The 19,189-nt window shown below is 40.5% G+C and overlaps 1 protein-coding gene across 1 annotated transcript in view; it reads left to right on the top strand.

Annotated features, from left to right (window-relative positions):
* CUBN (cubilin) overlaps nucleotides 1-19,189 on the top strand; it is a 141,967-nt gene that overhangs the window by 122,120 nt on the left and 658 nt on the right. The window contains exons 58-66 of the mRNA XM_065831316.2: nucleotides 1,420-1,549; nucleotides 2,477-2,694; nucleotides 12,713-12,918; nucleotides 14,125-14,287; nucleotides 14,769-14,977; nucleotides 15,829-15,976; nucleotides 16,093-16,274; nucleotides 17,491-17,656; nucleotides 18,902-19,137. Of these exons, the coding sequence (XP_065687388.1) occupies nucleotides 1,420-1,549; nucleotides 2,477-2,694; nucleotides 12,713-12,918; nucleotides 14,125-14,287; nucleotides 14,769-14,977; nucleotides 15,829-15,976; nucleotides 16,093-16,274; nucleotides 17,491-17,656; nucleotides 18,902-19,137 (1,658 nt within the window). The remainder of the gene's footprint in view (nucleotides 1-1,419; nucleotides 1,550-2,476; nucleotides 2,695-12,712; nucleotides 12,919-14,124; nucleotides 14,288-14,768; nucleotides 14,978-15,828; nucleotides 15,977-16,092; nucleotides 16,275-17,490; nucleotides 17,657-18,901; nucleotides 19,138-19,189) is intronic.

Below are 19,189 nucleotides of genomic sequence, written 5' to 3'. Positions count from 1 at the left end.
AACGGCACTGAGAAATGACAATGTGCAGTTACTCATGGAAAAGACCTTCATAACTCCCTCAAGTCAGTTGCTGCTATCTGACTTCTGACATTTGAGAAAGATGACCGCAGCCTTATTAGCTTGTTGCTGTATACAAAGCAGATTCTGGCAATTAACATTCCTCTTTCCTTTAGTTGTGCTGTTTGCTGAAAAAAGAAAAAAAAGGCTTCCTCCTCCTATTGTAGAATAATGCTCATTCTTTATCCTCCTGGCTCCTGTCCTTTATCTGCCAGTGCTCCAGGCCACCAGCTGAGGAGCCAGGGGTTCGTTCTGTGTCCAGCAGCACACTGTATGGCACTGCCTTTGTTAAAGTGGTGGCCTGGGCAATGCCATGTCCTTCAAAACATGAAATGCTGCATGTGGCTTTGAGCCATTTATCAACAGGATGCAGAGAAACGTTTGGGGTTTTCTTGTTTTTGTTGGTTTTGTTGGGTTTTTTTATTATTTGTTTGGTTTTGGTTTTTTTTCCAAGTTAAGATCATAAAATAAAGGCGGAAGCTAACAATGGTGATTAGAGTTGCTTTTATAATAGCTTTTGTTCCCTCACACACTGAAGCTGGAACAAACATTAGCCACACACTGGCCTCATCAGCACCCATGGTGTGAAACCCTGAGAAGTCAAGCAGTGCCTTTAGTTCTCAGCTGTAGAATTTGACTGTTCCCTCAGCCAGAGAGCGAGGACACAGCTCTCCAACTCAGCCACCCCCACTGCTGGCACATCCCAGCACAAGTTGAAGTGGGGAACAGTCCCCAGGGTTAGTGATACCTGGGGACTCCTCTCTGAATTTCTGCACGGAACAAATGCTACAGTAATGCCCCAGCCCTGCCGGAGTGGAGAAATGATGAGGCTCTGTGTACAGTTATTCCTGAAAAGCCAGGGGCAGGACTATGTGTGGAATTGTGGCTGCTTTTGTGTCACTGCCAAGCTTTCAGAGGCTTCCATGGGGCCAGGAGTTGGATGAGGGAATGTCTTTGCACACACATCAACCAGGTTTCTCTAGGCAAACTAGAATTGGTGCAGAGCTCCTCCAGACACACCGTGCTCACACTGCTGCATGGGGCACCCACTCCATCCCGCTGCTCCCTGCTCCTACTGCAGCACACTTGAAATCAGGCTCGATCTTTGAACAAACGCAGAGCCATTGACATTTGGTATGAACTAGAAACAGCCTATTGTTTCAATACTAACTAATCTTCCACTGCAGACCACAACATGATGGACATCTCTACATTTAATGGTTCTAGGCATGACAGTGAAGACTGCTCCTATTTATCAAGGGCTTTTCTTTCCTTATGGTTAAACTCCTGCAAGAAATAGGAGAATTAGGACCAAGCTAGTATTCAGACACTAATAACTCTTTTTTTCTGTTTTCCGTGCAGCTTGTGGTGGCATCTTCAGTGGCCCTGTTGGTGTTATAAGCAGTCCAGCCCATTCAGTCCTTGATTACCACAACAACATGAACTGCTCATATTACATCACAGTCGGAAATGGCAAAGTAGTGGCCCTCAAGTATGTAATCCAAGTTCAACTTGTCATCAAGGGGACAGGTTGTTTTCTGAACCCAGTTAAAGACAGCATTTATTGACAATGTTCTCCCTGTCTTTCCTTTTCCAAGGGGAAAGCTGAACTAAAATGAGAAATGGCTACTGAAGCCACCTTTATCAGCCTCAGGCTCCCTTACATCTTTCTCTGTAACTTGTTGTTTGCAAAACATCACCACAATTTTGACTTCCTGCTTTGGTCACCAAAAGGACTAAGAAATTGTAAAAACACAGCTGATGCTTTTAGTTAAATGCTGTCAGCCTTGGAGGGGTTCTGAAACTTCTGTGAGTTGATATAAGAAAAGAGTAATTTTTTTAGAAGGCTGGTACTCACTTTACACCCCAAGTAATAATACCTGTCCAGAAAGAGTGGACTTCTGAGTGTGTGCTGCCTTGCCTTAAAGAGGGGTATGGCTGCCACAAGATCTTGGCACTGAGAAATGAAAAGATGGATACATTCTTCCATCACATATATGCTGATTGTGAATTAAGAGAACATTTCGCAGTGAAGCCGAAGACCCAGCTGGTCTGCAATCTGGGCCTGCATTTTGTATGCCCCTCACGTGCCCAAGGAAATTGCAGGCTGAGCAATTTGCACAAGTGAGAGTGGGTGTGTTTGCACAGGGGGATCTGCTGCCTCCCAGAAAGCCAAGGTGTGCTGACAGCTTGCCTTGCCGGAGGCCCAAGTGGTGAGGTTCGCTATTTGCTGGAGGGTTTTGCCATGCAATTAATAGTGCTGCTCGCTTGTTCCTTAAGTGAAATGTTCCGTAGTATCTGTCTGTGTATGGCTGTCGCTATTGCTATTGTTTGGACCTCTCGTCAAGCACTAAAAACATGCATAACACTGGAATAGAAATGAAAATATAGTACCTAACGCTCCCACTGTATTTTACAGATTCAACAGCTTCGAGCTTGAAATATCTCCCTCCTGCTACAAGGATTATGTGGCTGTATATGATGGCTCAGACACCCACGCTCCTCTCCTTGGGAAATTCTGTGGTGCAGAACTACCTCCGAATATTAAGAGCTCCAGTAATAACTTGTTCCTGGTGTTTACTACTGACTTCTTTGGAGCAGACAGGGGATGGAAAGCATCTTTCAGGGAGACATTAGGTAAGACTATGACCAGACTCGTAACCCCAAGAATCTGCTAGTAAGTAATTTCCTCTGAGGAGAAGCAGTTATGGTCTCACTCACTAGGGGTGCTGGAAGCAGAAAAGAGTTTCTGATTTTGTCAAAACTGACTGAACTAAGGTTATTTACCTTACACTTATGGGCATCTCTTTTGGATGAAATTTGGCAATACTTGAGAACTCTTGTAGTCAAATGCTGGTGGTGCCCTAAAGATGCCTCCTTTCCACTCATTCTCCATTTCTAGTTCTTCGCAGTTCACTGCTCACCTTTTTAAAAACTAAACTGTTAAGATAAGTTAAGATGGGCATTTCCCTCAGGGACCACTGTGCTGAGCTCTGCAGATTTTGTGCATCAGTCTGGTTAGCTGGCCACAACATAAATGGCATTGTAGTGAGAAGCTACTGGCTGTTTAATGATTTGATGGACACAAGAGTCAGGGGCACAGCTTGATTACTGCCTTAAAAAAGCTTTAAACTCAGTAGTCTGTTTTTAAGATCAAGCTGTAAAAGTAATTTTTTACCATTTTGTAACATCTGAATTGTTTAGAGATTATAACAAATGATTATTACATGTAAATTGCTTTCATGTCATCCCTACTAGTTCCCTGTGTAATTAATTCAATGTTTTTGTGATCTAAAAAGAAGTAATTGTCCGTTTACAAAGCTGGCACTCAGTTCAGAATGAAAGGCCTTTGTGGCAGAACAAACATAGTCTTCTGCTGAGTCATTGAATCCCCTCCCAACCCCTAGCCAGTGACTTTCTCATTTGAGACAATCTGCGAAAGTATTTACAGATTAGGAAAATAACTGGTTCTATGGGCTTTGCCAATACAAATATTCCCACAGAACCTCACGGTCATTACTATTATTAACTCTTCTTTTGCTTCACTCTAAGTAATTGCTACAAGAATCTTTAAGACCATTCTTGTTGACTGTTATTTCAAGTAACATAATGTTGCTTCACGTGTTGCTGTCCTTAAACCGTTAGGTACCAGCTGTCAGAGATCCCCCGCAGCCTGGGTTCCTGTTTCCAGGCTGAGATCATCAGGAACTCTCCTAGCTGTTGCTCTTCCTGTTGGCATACAGCCAATTTCTTTAGCCACTGACTTCAGATTTATTTCTGCAACTTGCCAGGATTCTGCTTAAGCACATAACAGAACACAAGCCAAGCTCTTCAAGTCAGTATCATGCCTGATAATTTCCTAGATTGAGGCAAAGCCTTTTATAAATAAACTGTGACATCTCTTAGGCTAAGATTTGGAGGGACATTCCTGCAGGGTCCCCAGGAAAGGGAGGTTGTGAAGTTGCAGGAGTTATTCAGGAGCAATGGAGTTGCAAGTTGGAAAAGATGGGCATGCGGAGATGTGGGTTGTGTGATGAAGGGCACATGGTGGTGAAATGCTTAATGGCAGGTCTGCTTTCTCTGCTGTGGGAAGGAAGCCACAGGGACTAAACCACACAGCCATTAGGAAGGATCCTGACAGTCCCATGCTAGTACAGAATGCCCAAAAAGTAGAAAAGGGTATTATAAAAGGAAAACATGAGTCACAGTCTTATAACTGTTTCCAGCTTGACTTGTCTAAAAAGTAGAGCCAGGAAAATCTGTGACACATCTTTGTACTATGAGGTCTGAGATTCTGCTTCAAATGATAGAAAATAAAACCATGAAGATCTAAAAGCCTTTTATTCTGAATGGTGCTTTAGAGAAGCTCCCTCGTGTCTGTCAATAGATAAAATCCATGTGGTTTTGTAAGAGTGCAAATGCAATCAGATGACAATTAATAATGATAAATCTCTTGGATAAGGAAGACAGTATCTGTAGAGAAACAAGAAGCCTCATTCTCTGTTGGATGGCAATGAGCTCATTATTCTGTAGTTACCCTAGGGAAACACAACTGGATAATGTAATTATTGCTCTCTTTTTAATGTTGTGAGTGACCCTGATTCTGTATTGGAAAGAAGCAAGCAGAAACAGTACACCCATTTGTAGCAAACTAAACTATTTCCTTTCCTCACAAGGTCTTCCAGTTTCTTTCCTAATTAGGCTTCCCTCAGTGGTACTGTCAAAATCCAGGGTTATCTGTTCTTTCTCTCTTGGGAATTTTATTAGAAGGGAGTCCATCTGATAACCATTGCAGTGGGAGGGAAGAGAGAAAATGAAGTAGGAAACTCACAACACCTTAGCAAGACTGACAGTATCCAGGCATTCAAAGAGTCAAACCCTGGAATTTCTGTAGAAAAAAATGCCCTAATTAAAACAACTTGTTTGCATCACTGATCCTGCACCCACTAGAATATTGAAGGTCCCCCCTAGTTAGAAAAGGGATACTAACAGAAAGTATGAAATAGTATTAATTTGACAGTACGGTGACATTTCACCTGTTTTGTCAAATGTCTTATTTCACTGTGCTACTCCACACACTGTGCAGTATGTTGTGAAGTGCACATTTCATAAGCTGCGTTCTTTGTCATAACTGACTCTGTGATATGGTGCATTTGCGACGGGATCATACGGCCCTCGGTGCAGTTCAGAGGGTTTATAATTTCACTATCTCTGCTGCTAAGTTTGGATACTTATCAGCCTTATTTTTGGAATCACTGGATGTGCTCTCAGGCCAAGCTGGTGAACTGGGCTGACTGAAAGATCCCAGCCTGCTCCAAATGTTAGATTTGTGGAAAGACAGACTCCTCTTACCTTAGTTACCACTGACCTTTTTCCTGCCTTTGTTTTCAGTTTGTAAAATGAGAATTATACCTTCTTTTCACAGCAAGCGTGCACTCCTCTACACAATCAATAGAAGGATGAGACAAGATAAATCAATACCAGCTTAAGGCATTTGGTTACATGAGATGTCTCTGTGAAGGAAGGAAAGCTAAGATCTCTCCCCAAAGAATGAGGTCTGTGTGTACCGAGCTCCTGACTCGTCCAAGGATCTCCTGATTATGTCTCTCGCTCTAAGGGGAGATCTGAGCTTTCCAGCTGACCCTGGGTGGCAGGGCCAGAGCCTGCACATACTTCTGCCACCCCTGCTGTGACAGCAGGGACTTTGTACTTTGGTGATAAGTGGAGCTTCTGCCTATTCCCATCCAGCAGTGGGGTGACCCTCTCACCCCAATTTGTGATCCCTCTGAGGCTTAGGATACAAAGGCTGAGAAGACATATAAGGGTTTGGATTTTTTTCCTGTTTTTAAAGACTCAGCAAACCCTGTTGGGAGATGTAGCAGTGACCTTATAGAACATTATTTCTGCTTGGCAGCTCTCCTTGCTCGTGTATGTAGCTCCATTGTCTCAGTAATGAAAAACATACCACATTCTAAACCATCAGAGAAGGATCCAGGGGTTTTCTGAAAGGCAGGTCTGCTTGTGGGGCGGTCTGAGGAAGTCACATGAATTTACAAGCAGTGCTACACATGGTTAGATAAGTGGGTTGAGTCAGAAAGCTCTTACTGTGCTTTTTTTGACATAATCCAGGCAAAACTGAAATGGAGTTGGGACAATGAGGAAGGTGGGATGGAGGAGGGCAGGAAGATTGCTTGCTTTTTCTCTACAGCCCTAAATCCTGTTTGACTTCAAGCTGTAGCCAACTTTTCCCCTCTCCTTTTTTTTATACTATCTCTTGTGAGCGTGCAGTAGAAATTCACATTTATACATTGTGAAAGAGCAGTAGGGTGCACAGCATTAACACCAGTGCTACCCCTTGTTTGCATCACAAGCTCATGGGCCACGATTCCACTTGCCCAGGCAGAATAAGGCAATGATCTGGTGTCACAGAGAGATTACGATTTTAACACAAGATGAGGAAAACCAGAAAGATATCGACACGCAAGAAGAATAGGGCTGCAACAATGAGGAAACGTGCTGTAGACTCTAAGGGAGAAGAAATGCCTCCAAAACCTTTGGCAACCATTAGGCTGTTGGAATGTGAAGTCCTTAAACACCGTCTTCTGCGTTGTCCTCAGTTTGCCCAGTTTTTCCCTCAAGGGTCCCTCCATCCTTTTTATTCAAATGAACAGTTGTATTGAAAGAAAATTAATCATTTTACATAGGAGAAAAAGAACATGAGCGAGCACAGTGTAGAAGAAAAATAGCTGGAAAAAGGAATCTTCTCTGATATTGCAGAAAAATGCATTAATAGGTACTTTACGTAAATAATCTAGTATGTATATAACAGATTATAATCTATATGCTTTTCTTCCTGACAAAATGATCTGTAACTTACTGATAAATCACCCGGAGTTACCTGTCTCCCTTTATTCTATTAGCTGCGTATTGAATTACTCATTTCCTGTTTGGAATACAATTCACTAAGTGCCTATCACTAATGGATTTATTCTTATGCTTTCCCTTAATGAAATTAAAGTGTACTTTTAAAAATGGATCCAGTAGAATTTTCACAGCATTTTTATCCTATTTTATTTATCAACAAAAAAAATGCTTAATATACTTCTAAACCAGTTCTGCCCTGCAAACTGAAACCTCAGCTCACTCTGTCTTCTATTTCTAGGTGCAAATTTTCAGCAGTGTGTGTTTCGGTTTGGTTTGGGTTTTTTTTTTTATTGTTCAGAATTACTGAAAAAAAAACCCACAATTCTGAATGGGCAATATAAGTTGTAAAATATTGGTTTGGTTATTTTATTGCACAGATCAGGGTTAGGTGTTCTTTTGTGAGTCGTTTCTAAATTCTTAAACCACCAGCAGTAATTAATTGCACTGCTTTATGTAAATAATGTAAATAATGTAGCACTTGCTGTAGGAGGCACCAGGCACCTGCACTGACAACAGCAGTTACAGCCTGTTAGCTGGGAAAGGACCTGGCGCAGCTGAATCTCAGGTTTCCTGTAAATTTTGCTCCGTCCAACAAAAAAGTTCTTAGAAGAACGTATCTGTGACTGTGGCACGAAAATGCTGTTGCATCTTCTCATGCCTTTGGAAAAGCAGCAGTACCTGGCAGAGATTTCACAGCCCATTAGGACCAATTTCCAGGTTAGAACCTGAGGATATCCAACCTGAACTTAGAACTGGTGCTGCAGGGGGTCTAGCTGAGAAACACATTGCCTGAAATTCTCAAGTCTTCCTGTAAAAATTTCTTTGGGTTTTTGGTTCACACGATTTTTCAACAAATGTATTACACGTTAATATGACACATTTCGGATTCATTACATTGTCATGGCTTATTATTATTAGCTTAGTCAAAGTAATGAATGAATTGTGGCTAATAATATCTTGTCTTGATCTTATTATAGACTATGAAAACAAGAACATCCATAAGGAGCATAGAATACATGTTCTTAAGTCTGTTTCTAAATGTATTTTGGGGCTTAAATATAAAAATATGCATCAGCTTGAAATCTGATTAAATTTAGAAAGCACTTGCAGTGTTGAAGTAAATCTCTTAAATATCTCTGAAAAGAATACAACTGTTGAGCTAAGGGGTAGTCTACAAATGCCTCTCAGAAATGTCAGTTGTTTAATGTCTGTGACATTTCTTCTCCCAAAGCAAAATAAATAGAAGTGGTTTGCATACTAAAATTGGATCGACAAGAAGAGAGGTAGACATTTAAATAAGACATTTCTGACTGATCTGAAAAAATAGGTAAAAAATTATTTTCAGACACAGTGATAAAATATAAGTTTGTCATGCCTAAGTGACTAAAAGCCAATTCAGATGAAAGGCACTTCACACAGCTGTGGATGAACTCTCTGCTGGCATGAATTGTCTTAGTTTGTCTGAAGTTAATGACTTCTTCAGTTGAAAATCTGTACTCTGGTGCATATAAACAAAGGGTGAGGAGGCATTCCTGATTCAGGTTGCAAGAGAGACCTGCAGGGACCTGGGTGGCTGTTATGCCAACAAGTACTTTAATGCAGTATTAGAAAGGCTTAGAATGAGGCTGGGCTGCATGTCTGCTTCTAGTCTCCCAAACAAGTATCAAAGAGATGGACAGGATGGACACACATCACAGTTCTGCAGAACTGGGGCAGGCTTGGCACAGCACACGTCTGGACTGTCACATTTGGGATCAGCCAATAGTCTTAAAACTCAAGAACATGAACTTTGCCTGACTGTACTTGTGAAATCCTGCTAAAGCAGGAGACTGAGGCTCTACAGTCCTAAATGTCACTGCTGGTACCATTGCCAGGCCATCAGACCAGCCAAAAAAACCCTTCTGCCTAACAGCTGGACTAAGGACTAAAAAGAGTCCTGGCCTTTGGAAGTTCCCTCCTGAAATGTTTCAGGCCCTGTGGTTGGGGCTGGCGCTGAAATCACAATGTCTGTGCAGTGATTGCCAAACACGGGAACAGCTCAGCTCAGCTTGTGAAGGTTTCCCAACCTACAGTATCAGCCATGAAACAAAGCACAACAGCACAATTCCTCCCTCCAACTCTGTGTCCTTCTGAGCCTTACTGTGTGAAGCCATGAACCAACCAACCTATGAGCTAATTATTACAGCCACAATTAGCCTCCTCTGCACTGGAAAAAAAAGATCCATCAGGAAAGAACATTAGTCTTGGCAGAGTAAATTTTTGCTTACTCCAATTTTTAGTTCAGATCAGTGAGAAGCCTGGAGTTCCCAGGGATGCTTCTAGGTGAGACCAAATACAATTCAGAAATATGGGAGAGGACTTTCATTACTGTTCAAGCAGAACTGGAACAGTTATTTGAACTTTGCTGCCTTCTAGTAGACATTTGTGGTGCCCATTTAGTAAGAAGGGAAGAGCAGCAAGATTAGTTTGTTATGGTTTGAAATGTCATTGGTTTTGTTGTTTCTGATAGATTTAAAATTACTCGGTAGGCTCTCTTTTATTGCACCCATACCAGTATAAATGAACTGTACCCCTGGCTGTGTTTCAAAGGCAGGCAGCTTCAAAGACTCATCTTCATCTTCATTCCATATCTAGAGGATATAAATCTTAACTGTGAAACATTTGCTTGTTCTCTGCTGTAATTATTTTTATTTGCCACAGGGAACCTTCAATTTCTTCTTTTCTGAATGGTCCTTCAGCCTTTTAGTTTCGTTAATGCTTCCCATCAAAAGCAATTAGTGATGACAGTGTGTGCCCTAGTTCTTTTGATAATTTGTGTTCTCTGGCAAGCTGTTTATGAGGAGGACAAGACTGCAATCTGATTTATGATGACCTTACGATTTTTATTCTAAATAAGAAACCAGAAGAGAGTCAGCCATGCAGTTGGCCTATCTGCCCACAAATTGTTTTATGTTACATTTCTTATTATTTTTATCAAGTTTAGATTTTAATAGCTAAGAGTCTACTCTATAAATTAGCAGACTTCTCAGTCCCAGATTTTGCCTAAATTTTAGCTACGTTTTTTCTTCTGGCTGTATTTGACAGCACTGAATATCATTCCATCAACGACCACCAGCAGGCTGGATGGCTACTATTTGGCTTATTTAGAAGTGGTGATGATTTTTTTTTTTAAATGATGAGCTGTGTCCTGGCTAAAATGCCATTCAATTAGTGTTCCTATAAGTGTGAGTTCCCGCCTGTTAAGCAGTTGGTTCTCCATTTACTTGTGGGTGTTCCCTCACTGTACACAGCTTCATTAGTCTGTAAATTTTAGTGGCTGCAGTCAGATGTAATGTCGATCAGTACTGAAAAACACCAGGATAGATGGATTTTTCAACAAGGGCTGCTCTTTATTTGGCTTGATGCAGGTCTACTCGATATCTGGTTGGCTTCCAGTCTCACCATTATTTATAACACGCTGTCCTGCAAGCATTTGACTCAACCCCAGCTGAGCAGGCTAAGCATTGTGAAAGCCAATGATGAAACCTCATCTTTATTAACTGTAAATCATACTTTTAGTTATTTATCTCCTGTTAGATGCTATTACTGGCTATGCTAGCTAGAATTAGTTTTCGGATAATGAGGATTTGGCCTGTTTCTCCCTCTGTCAGGTCCATTTCGTGTGCCGTACATACACAGGTTACCCACATCTGTATTTTGTGTCATCTGAGCTGTCTTTATAGCTGCAGAGCTAGCAGTGAAGTGCATCATTGCAAAGGCCCAGATGTTTGATATCCATCTGCACTGAGAGCTTTCCTGTTGCATAGCTCTGTGGCAATTCTCCGATTCCTGTTGCAATGCTCTCACTGGCATCTCTGCAACTCTAAGCCTGGGGGGGTTGAAGGAGCTTCACGAGGTGTCTGACCCATATGTCACTCCAGATTCAGTATTGCAGGGCTGGGTGGTTGCGCTATGGTCTATGCCAAATTATTATCTGCTTAATGTTACATTTAGTAGACAGTGTCCAAAATGCTGAGCAGGGAATGGCTCCAATGTGATTGTTTCAATGGGACTGAGTAAGTCATGCAGAATGGTGAACCCAGAGAAAAATATAGCGAAACAGCACTCTGAGGGGCCAGGCACCCTCCTGTCTGACATTTTCCTCCTCCCTAGGCTATTTGTAAGAACGTGATTTATTTCTAACATTTCCCCCACTGTTGTTCTCGGCTTCTGCAGCAGCACTGGAATGAACGCTAACACTTTTCCAAATTTCTGACTTCATTAACAGCCCACAAAACTGGACTAGAGTCGATTAAATCCTGACTTTTTCACTTTGCAATAAGTTTCTTCTGTTAATTTTTAGTTACAGAAAAAGCTTAAATCTCATGTTATTAAGATTTTCGTTTCAAGCAAACTTCTTTAGGGTGGGGTTTTTCCGGCTTGGGTTACTGGAGCAAGACGACATTTAGCCTTAGTCACTCTGGTTTAACCATTACAGTCTTGCAAGATGGGGCTGTCTCCAACCCCGGGTTACTGACGCAATTCTGATACTTGGATGCTGATTTTTCACCAGAGTGATCTTTTGTAATGCTGTAGCTCAAGGCGGGTGCAGTTTTGTATCACTGGAAATATATCAGTGTGTCAAGGTTAAGTCACTGTATGTCAGCCAGACAGGAATATTTTATACACACACAACACATTCTGAAACTCGCTTCATGTTGCTTAGCCACAGCTTTAGCTTCTTTATTATCTAATTATCCTAAAAGGATTCACTGTGGGAGACAACAGGCTGCTTGCAGTTACCGCCTTGCTCTGTGCAGTTTACAAGATCTCTTTCTCGGACTCAAAAGCAAGAGTATGGACCATACTTCATTTGAATTCCTGAGTTAAATAAGTGTTCAGGAAACACCATAAAGATCAGGGAAGGAAGCATAAAGTCAGCAAATTGATCAGATTTCAGTCCTATCTCTGGAAATCAAACTATTAAAAAAAAAAAAAAGGGAGAGAGAGAAGTAAAAAAAAATTCCCTTCAGATAGTCTGTATTTTCTGCTTGTTTGTAATTAGATGCAATAAGATGGTCCTGGACTTCTGATACTGCTTTTCTCCAAAACTAGTTTCTTTCAATGTGACCAAAAACATCACAGGGTTCAAATTATCACAGTAAGGGACTTAGCTCTGTAAGTGGGATCCAAATGAAAAGCAGCCAGCTCTTCAGAGGGGTTCCCACCACACAAAATGGTTCCAGAAGTGAGTCCCTTTTAGCCAGATTCCTGAATATGAGTCTGTGTCCCAGCATCAGGCTGCCAAATTCAGTTCCCCCAGAGCAAGGCCATATTGCCAAAATGACTTCATTTTTAACTAGATTTTCAAAGTCAACAACGCAGTGCCCTCTACTGTCCAAGTACTCCTACTAGCAGATAAGAATTACACTACAAGGCCTTCTAACCATTATTCCTCTGTTTCATTTCTGTCCCTTTTAGAAAATCTGTTGCTTCATTTTGAAAGTGGATGCTGATTTTATATTCAACAGAAGACATGAATCTTTCTTAATTCACTGTACCAAACCTAATTGTGATTTGTATCTGTTTAATGCTGTTTGTGTTGAAAGCCTTTTAATCATTCAGACTTTCTTTGTGAGACAGGACAGTAAAATTCTGTAGCACAGAAAAAAGCTGCTGACTTGACATTAAGGAGCTGAAGATCAAATAAATTCCAGGAATTGCTTTTAAAAAGCCTGTGCTTCTTCAACAGGACCTCAGAATGGCTGTGGTGGTTACCTGACAAATTCAGCTTATAGCTTTGGCTCTCCAGTCTCCAATGTGACCAGAAGATATGAGAAAAATCTGGACTGTGTGTGGATCATTACTGCACCTGTGAACAAACTGATCAACCTCACCTTCACTTCATTTGGGCTCGAAGCACAGTCTGCTCGGACTTGCCGATACGATTATGTCAAAGTAAGATAGCCGCATATTTTAACAGGGAAATATCAGTGAGATACAATCTATTATCCTCTCCATGAGGCTAAAACTTAATTAATAGAAAACGGTCTTATGAAAAAATTAAATTACTTAATATAATTACAGGGGTTTTTCAGTGGGTTAAATTGCTACTCCAGATGACATCCTGCCTTTTTTTGGAAAGCAATGAGAGTTTTAACATTGCTGTGGGGACACACTTCTGTTCTTAAGACTGTCTATATAAAAGAGTATTTATTTCGCACCATAGAAACAAAACAAAATCCAAGCAATTTGAAAGTAAACATGCAGATTCATTACCTGTTGCAGTTGAGACAGACAAATGACATAGACCAAGTTCTTCCAGGATGAAAGTAGTAGATGCCATTTATTGCCACAAGTGCATTTTTATACAGTTTTACCAATTCATGTGTCTCTTCACTATTGGTTACAAGTTACAGCAGTAACATCTCATTGGCTAGTTTTGCTATCATCAATGTTACTCTTTTACTCCCTTCTCTCTCACGGATACATCCCTAACATCTCCGGATACTCCTTTACTCCCATCTTTCTCGTGGGTAGGCATTAATATCTTCAAGGCTAATTTCTGTTCCCATGCCCTCCGTCAGGGAATCCAAGGACCCATCACAGTCCCACAATTACCATACAAAACTGCTTGAAAAGACTTTAATTTATAAAATTTTGAATAAATCAATCTTGAGGCTAAATCCTCGCCTGTGAAATCTGTTTTCTTGGAGATGAGCATACAAAACATAGAACAGCAGAATGCTGCTAAAGAAGATCCACCAAGAAGTGTTTTAAATTCTGTTGAGTGTTAGAGTTGCTCAATGAAACTAGGAAAGAATTCTACATTTTGGTGAATCAAATCAACCTTTCTCATTGCAAAACACTTTGAGATTATGTATAAAACCAAAACCAGAATGCTAAATTCAAATAGAATAAATTTTTGATAGATTTGCTGAGACGGGACCAGAATGTTCAGTAATGAGATTTACACTGTGCAGGAGAATTAGTTAATATGGCAGTGAATAATTATAGTCATCAAGAAAATCCTATTAAAGCACAAGAGCACCTACTGTGCTTTCAAGTAAGAGAAATTGTAATGTCAGGAGGGATCAGAGAACTTTATTTCTATTTATTGTTGTGCCTAAACTATTAGTGGTTTATATGCTTTTCTTCTTTCAGCTTTATGACGGAGATAATGAAAACGCCAATTTAGCTGGCACGTTCTGTGGATCTACGGTGCCAGCTCCTTTTCTTTCTACCCGTAACTCACTGACTGTGAAATTTGTCACAGATAATTCTGTGGAAAGGGAGGGTTTCAATGTGACCTACACCACAGTGGATCGTAAGTATATATATACATGTATGCATATATATTATTGTGAGTATTTTGTGGCAATACATATTTAAATAATAAATCACAAAAATTTGTTCTAGATATAGAGCCTGGAAAGGTGCAAATACAGTCCCTAGTACAGTTCTATGGAGCATCTACAAGTGAGCTAAAAGCAACCCTGCTACACCCCTGTGCAGTTTGCATCGGTCCTGGCTGGTTGCGGGGTAGCTGTCAGTCTGTGGGGCAAAACAGGGAACACTCTACATACACTGTTAACAAATACTCTGATGTTATGGGCAACAAACATTTCTTTGAGTTTTACAACATACATTGACACAGCATTAGCATGTATTTTACTTACTCTTTTTTCCTCTAGTGAGTCACAAGTAAATACAAAAGTATATTGTCCAGTGGAGGTTCTCTCAAGAAATATTTTTCTCCAGTTGGAAAGGTTTTCACTCCGTGATGCATTTATTACTATTTTACACAGGACTGTGTGGAGGAATATATAATGCAACTTCCACATCCCTGACTGCAACATCTCCTAACTTCCCGAATGAATATCCACCATTTACTCTCTGCACTTGGGTCATTGATGCCCCACCACAGCACTATGTCAGGGTGGTGGTAGAGACCTTCCACCTCCATGCCAGCCAGGACTGCTCTCAAAACTACCTAGAGCTCCAGGACTCGCCAACAGTAAGAAATTCACAGTTGATTGCATTCCCCATTCACACTCAGCTCCCTTCACCCCTTCTAAAGAGAGGAGAAGCCCAACATTTGGTAGTAGATTAGTTGATGACTCTGTGTGAGGGGCACATTCAAAGCATTATGCACTGTGTTCCCCTTAAGGTGTGTTACCTGGTACACAGACTTCATGGAAGCGCATTATAAACACATTGAATTAGACCTGGTAATTGTTAGACAATTTTTCACAGTTGCACCAAGTAACAGAGCTGCCAAGCTTAACACACTGAAAATACTGCCCAACAGCAAGTTTTCATAAACTAATTATACTTCCTCCCTCCTGAGAACCATAATAAAAATAAATATTCGTGCCAAGAAGAGTTTTTGTAGAAAGCACCAGGAAAAAAAAAAAAACAATCAACCAAACAAACACAAAACCAACTGAAAACACAACAACCAAAAAAACCCCAACAACAACCAAATGAACAAAAGAACAAAACAAGCCCCCCCCCAATACAACCCCCCCAAAAAACAAAACAAAACAAAAATCCACAAAAGCAAACCAAATCAAACAAGCAGAAAACAACCACAACTGTTTATGTCCCTTGTGTTACATCACTCTAAACCTTCTTTCATTGTTTCTTATTTTGGCATAAAAATACCTGTTACATTTTATTTATTTCTCATAATAATTGAACAGAAAAATTTGAGACATTATTAAGTGATTTTCAAGAGAACTTTAAAAAGTGATTGCATAACTGGTATAGAAAGTGCTGAGAGCTCTGTTCACCTCAAGTTCTGTACATAGAAAACTGAATTATATCACTAAGTAGAAGTAACTTTTGGCATGTATTGAATTTCAGCACAGCCAAGGATCAGTTCACAGATTCTGTGGCACTGAAACTTTTCCAGTCCCTGAATTTTATTCTTATGATCGCACTGCCATTGTGACTTTCAAATCAGATGAATATATGATTAATAACGGAGTCAGATTTACCTATCAAGCTACAGGTAAGCTTGAAGAAATGTGAAAACAATCTACCTGCCATTCTTTTTGTTGATTCCTTACAGTGAAAAGCAATACAGAGATCTGCAGTGCTTACGTGTTTCTGCTTTTCTGTTGCAAGGTTGCAGCAGAGAGTATAACCAGCCATTTGGTTACCTGAAGAGCCCCGGCTGGCCTGGTCGTCACCCCAATAATATGGACTGTTCTATCATTCTACGAGCTCCACGAAATCATACAATTTCTCTCTTTTTCCATGCTTTCAGTTTGGAGGACAGCATCCAGTGTTCTCGTGATTTCCTAGAGGTATCAAGCAAGTATACATATTTTGGGGGCCTGTGTCAAAATCTATTTAAAAGATATTAATAAGGCTGGATCAAGTTCGAGTTGAACTGACCTTGAGGACTAATTTATTGCTATAGTTTTATGATGAAAGGTACTTGGATGTTATAGTAAGAGGTTAAACACACACTACAGTAAGTCCAAAACCAATGAATACATAGTTTCATTATCAGCTAACTTATCTTTACCTTGCTCTTGAAAACAGGATAATTTTCATCTGATATTAACATCTGTGCATGAACAGAAAGCCATAAATCTGAGTGCTTTCATTCCAGGAGTAGGAAGATGCCATCTGCTTGACATTTTTCTTAATTTTTTTTTTCTAAAAAAGCATTTTTTTCTTAAAAACAACAAAAAGAAAACCTCAACAAACCAAACAAACAAAAAAACACCCCAAAAACAACAACCCCCCCAAACCAAAAAAGGCAGCTCTACTAACAGGTGTAGGATGCTTGCACAGGTACTTTGTGTCAATAAAAGCTCCTACACAGTCTTCACTCTGTCCTTTCACAATTCTTGAAGGTCTCCCTATTCACTGGTCAGATGACTAAAGTCAGATGTCTGTAGCAGGATCATTATTTAGTTCTCCTTTCATATCTTCTTTACTGTCTCAAGAAGTGGATTTGAGCACCAGCATTACTGGAGCTCAGACAAAAAGAAAAAACAAACACGTCTCCCCCTCCCCCCAAATTAATCAAACAAAACCAACAAAACAAACAAAACCCCCAAACAGATTAAATCTGAGCTATGTAAGATGATCTGTGTCTTAATGTGACCAGGGAGAAGAGTTGTCTGCAGGGTAAAGAAATAATACTTTCATTGGGAATATTAACAATTCTTCTGAAAAGTAAAACATGGGCTTGAATTGCAAAAGCACATCTTAGCTACTAGTCAAGTAATTTTTTCAGTCAGTACATGTACCACATGATAAAATTTAGCTACCTGTTTCTGATGCTTGTTCTATGCAATTACTTACAAAACTCAGACAGACTGGTTAAAGGTCTCTTTTTCCTTCTATCAATAATATATAGCAGGAAAAATACCAGTATTAAAATGACAATTATGGCATGCATGCAAGTCACTCCATAGTTTGTGCTGTGCTTCTATCACTGCATAACTGTACTGGGCTATAACTGGCATAGGGACATAATGTTGACAATGCTTTTTGTTTCCCTTGAAGGTCAGAAATGGGAGTGATGTGCAATCACCACTACTTGGCAGGTTCTGTGGAAACACTGTGCCTAGTCCCATCTTCCCCCAAAATCATGTTGTCTACCTTCGTTTCAAGAGTGATTTTTCGGGGGCTCATGATGGATATGAAATTACTTGGACTTCATCATTAAGTGGTAAGGCTGCAATTACAAAGGATTTCCACTCAGCAATTGTACACAGAAGGAAAATACAGAAATGTGTAATTCAGCCTGCTCAGTTTGGGCCCTGCCTCATCAACACTTAAGACCTTCTCAAGCACCCACAGTCCACCCTGTTCAATCACTGGAGAGAGGCAGTTGTTCCTGAAGACTAGTGAGGCAAGACCCATTTTATGTGATAGAAGCAATTCCCTCTCTCTAATGTTGACTTCAGCAACCTCAGAGGATGTAGTTCACTTAAGATGAAGATCTACCTCTTTCACTGAGAGGTCAGAAAACATAAGGAACATCTATGTTGGGATCCACAGAGCAGTGGTGGTGCTGGTGGTGACTTAAGACTACTCCATTAATAGTCCAGTTGTGATGTGCTCTAGGATCTAGCCACTACTGAGCCTGAAGAAGACTTAAATTTGCCACAAGAAAATAACGTGACTATAATGCTGTATAGTGACTATACCATAGACACATTCATAAATGGCTTATGAAATGGCAGTGAATAGCCAGGTAACGGTTTGTTCAAGACACTAACTTACTGGAGGTAGGAAAGCTCATGGTCAGCTGAGAAGCAGAATAAACTTACAGCATTGAGTGAATTGGTGATGAAAAGGCAGATAAAGTTCAGTGTAGGAAAGTATTCCTGAAGAACAGGGGCAAACAAAAAGACAATCCTAATTTCACTTACAAAAATATGGGCTCTGAGTTGACTTTTAGTACCAAGCAACAAGATCTTACGGTCAAATAGTCCTAGCACAGTCCTAAGAGTTGTTGGGAAATGAAGAGAGAACAAATTGACAGCCACTGTACAAAGCCATAGTTAACACACAAATTGAACAAAGTGGACAGTTCTGGTCTCCTCCTGTTTTAAATAATCCAGTATAACTAAGGGCTCAGTATAAAAAATGGCTTCTATATGAGGTATGCTGAGACTTTTTAATCCACTTAAGAAACTACTGAGGTCTGTAAAATTGAGTGATATTAGATGATAAATAGTGATCAACTGTTCATTGACTTTTCCCATAGAAGAACCAGAGGCCATTAGATAAAGCCAGGAGGTGGTAGGTTCAAAACAAACCAAAATAACCAGTCCTTCACATATCGCGCAGCTAAGCTGCAGAGCTCCTTCCCATAGGATGCTGTTACTAATACTGTACTAATGTACTACATCGTGTAGTATCTTGTGAAACAAGGCCTTGTAAGCTCATTAACAGTGTCTGTCTCCAGGATGTGGAGGAACATTATACGGCAGCACCGGTTCATTTGCTAGTCCCAGCTACCCAGCAACTTACTCCAACAGCACAGACTGCGAGTGGGTCATTACTGCGCCCAAGGGACGGATCGTCACAGTGAACTTTGATTTCATCAGCATTGATGACCCAGGGGACTGCAATAGCAACTACCTGATCCTGTACAACGGGCCAGATGCCAGCTACTCCCCAGCCGGGCCATTCTGCGGGATGGTATGTATTCCCTAATGTCTGCCACCCTATAAGTGGTTAAAATGTACCTTTA

The sequence above is a fragment of the Patagioenas fasciata genome, chromosome 2 (assembly GCF_037038585.1).
Source record: "Patagioenas fasciata isolate bPatFas1 chromosome 2, bPatFas1.hap1, whole genome shotgun sequence".
Classification (NCBI taxonomy): Eukaryota; Metazoa; Chordata; class Aves; order Columbiformes; family Columbidae; genus Patagioenas; species Patagioenas fasciata.
The sequence above is the reverse complement of the archived record's forward strand: the minus strand, read 5'-3'. Positions and strand labels throughout refer to the sequence as shown.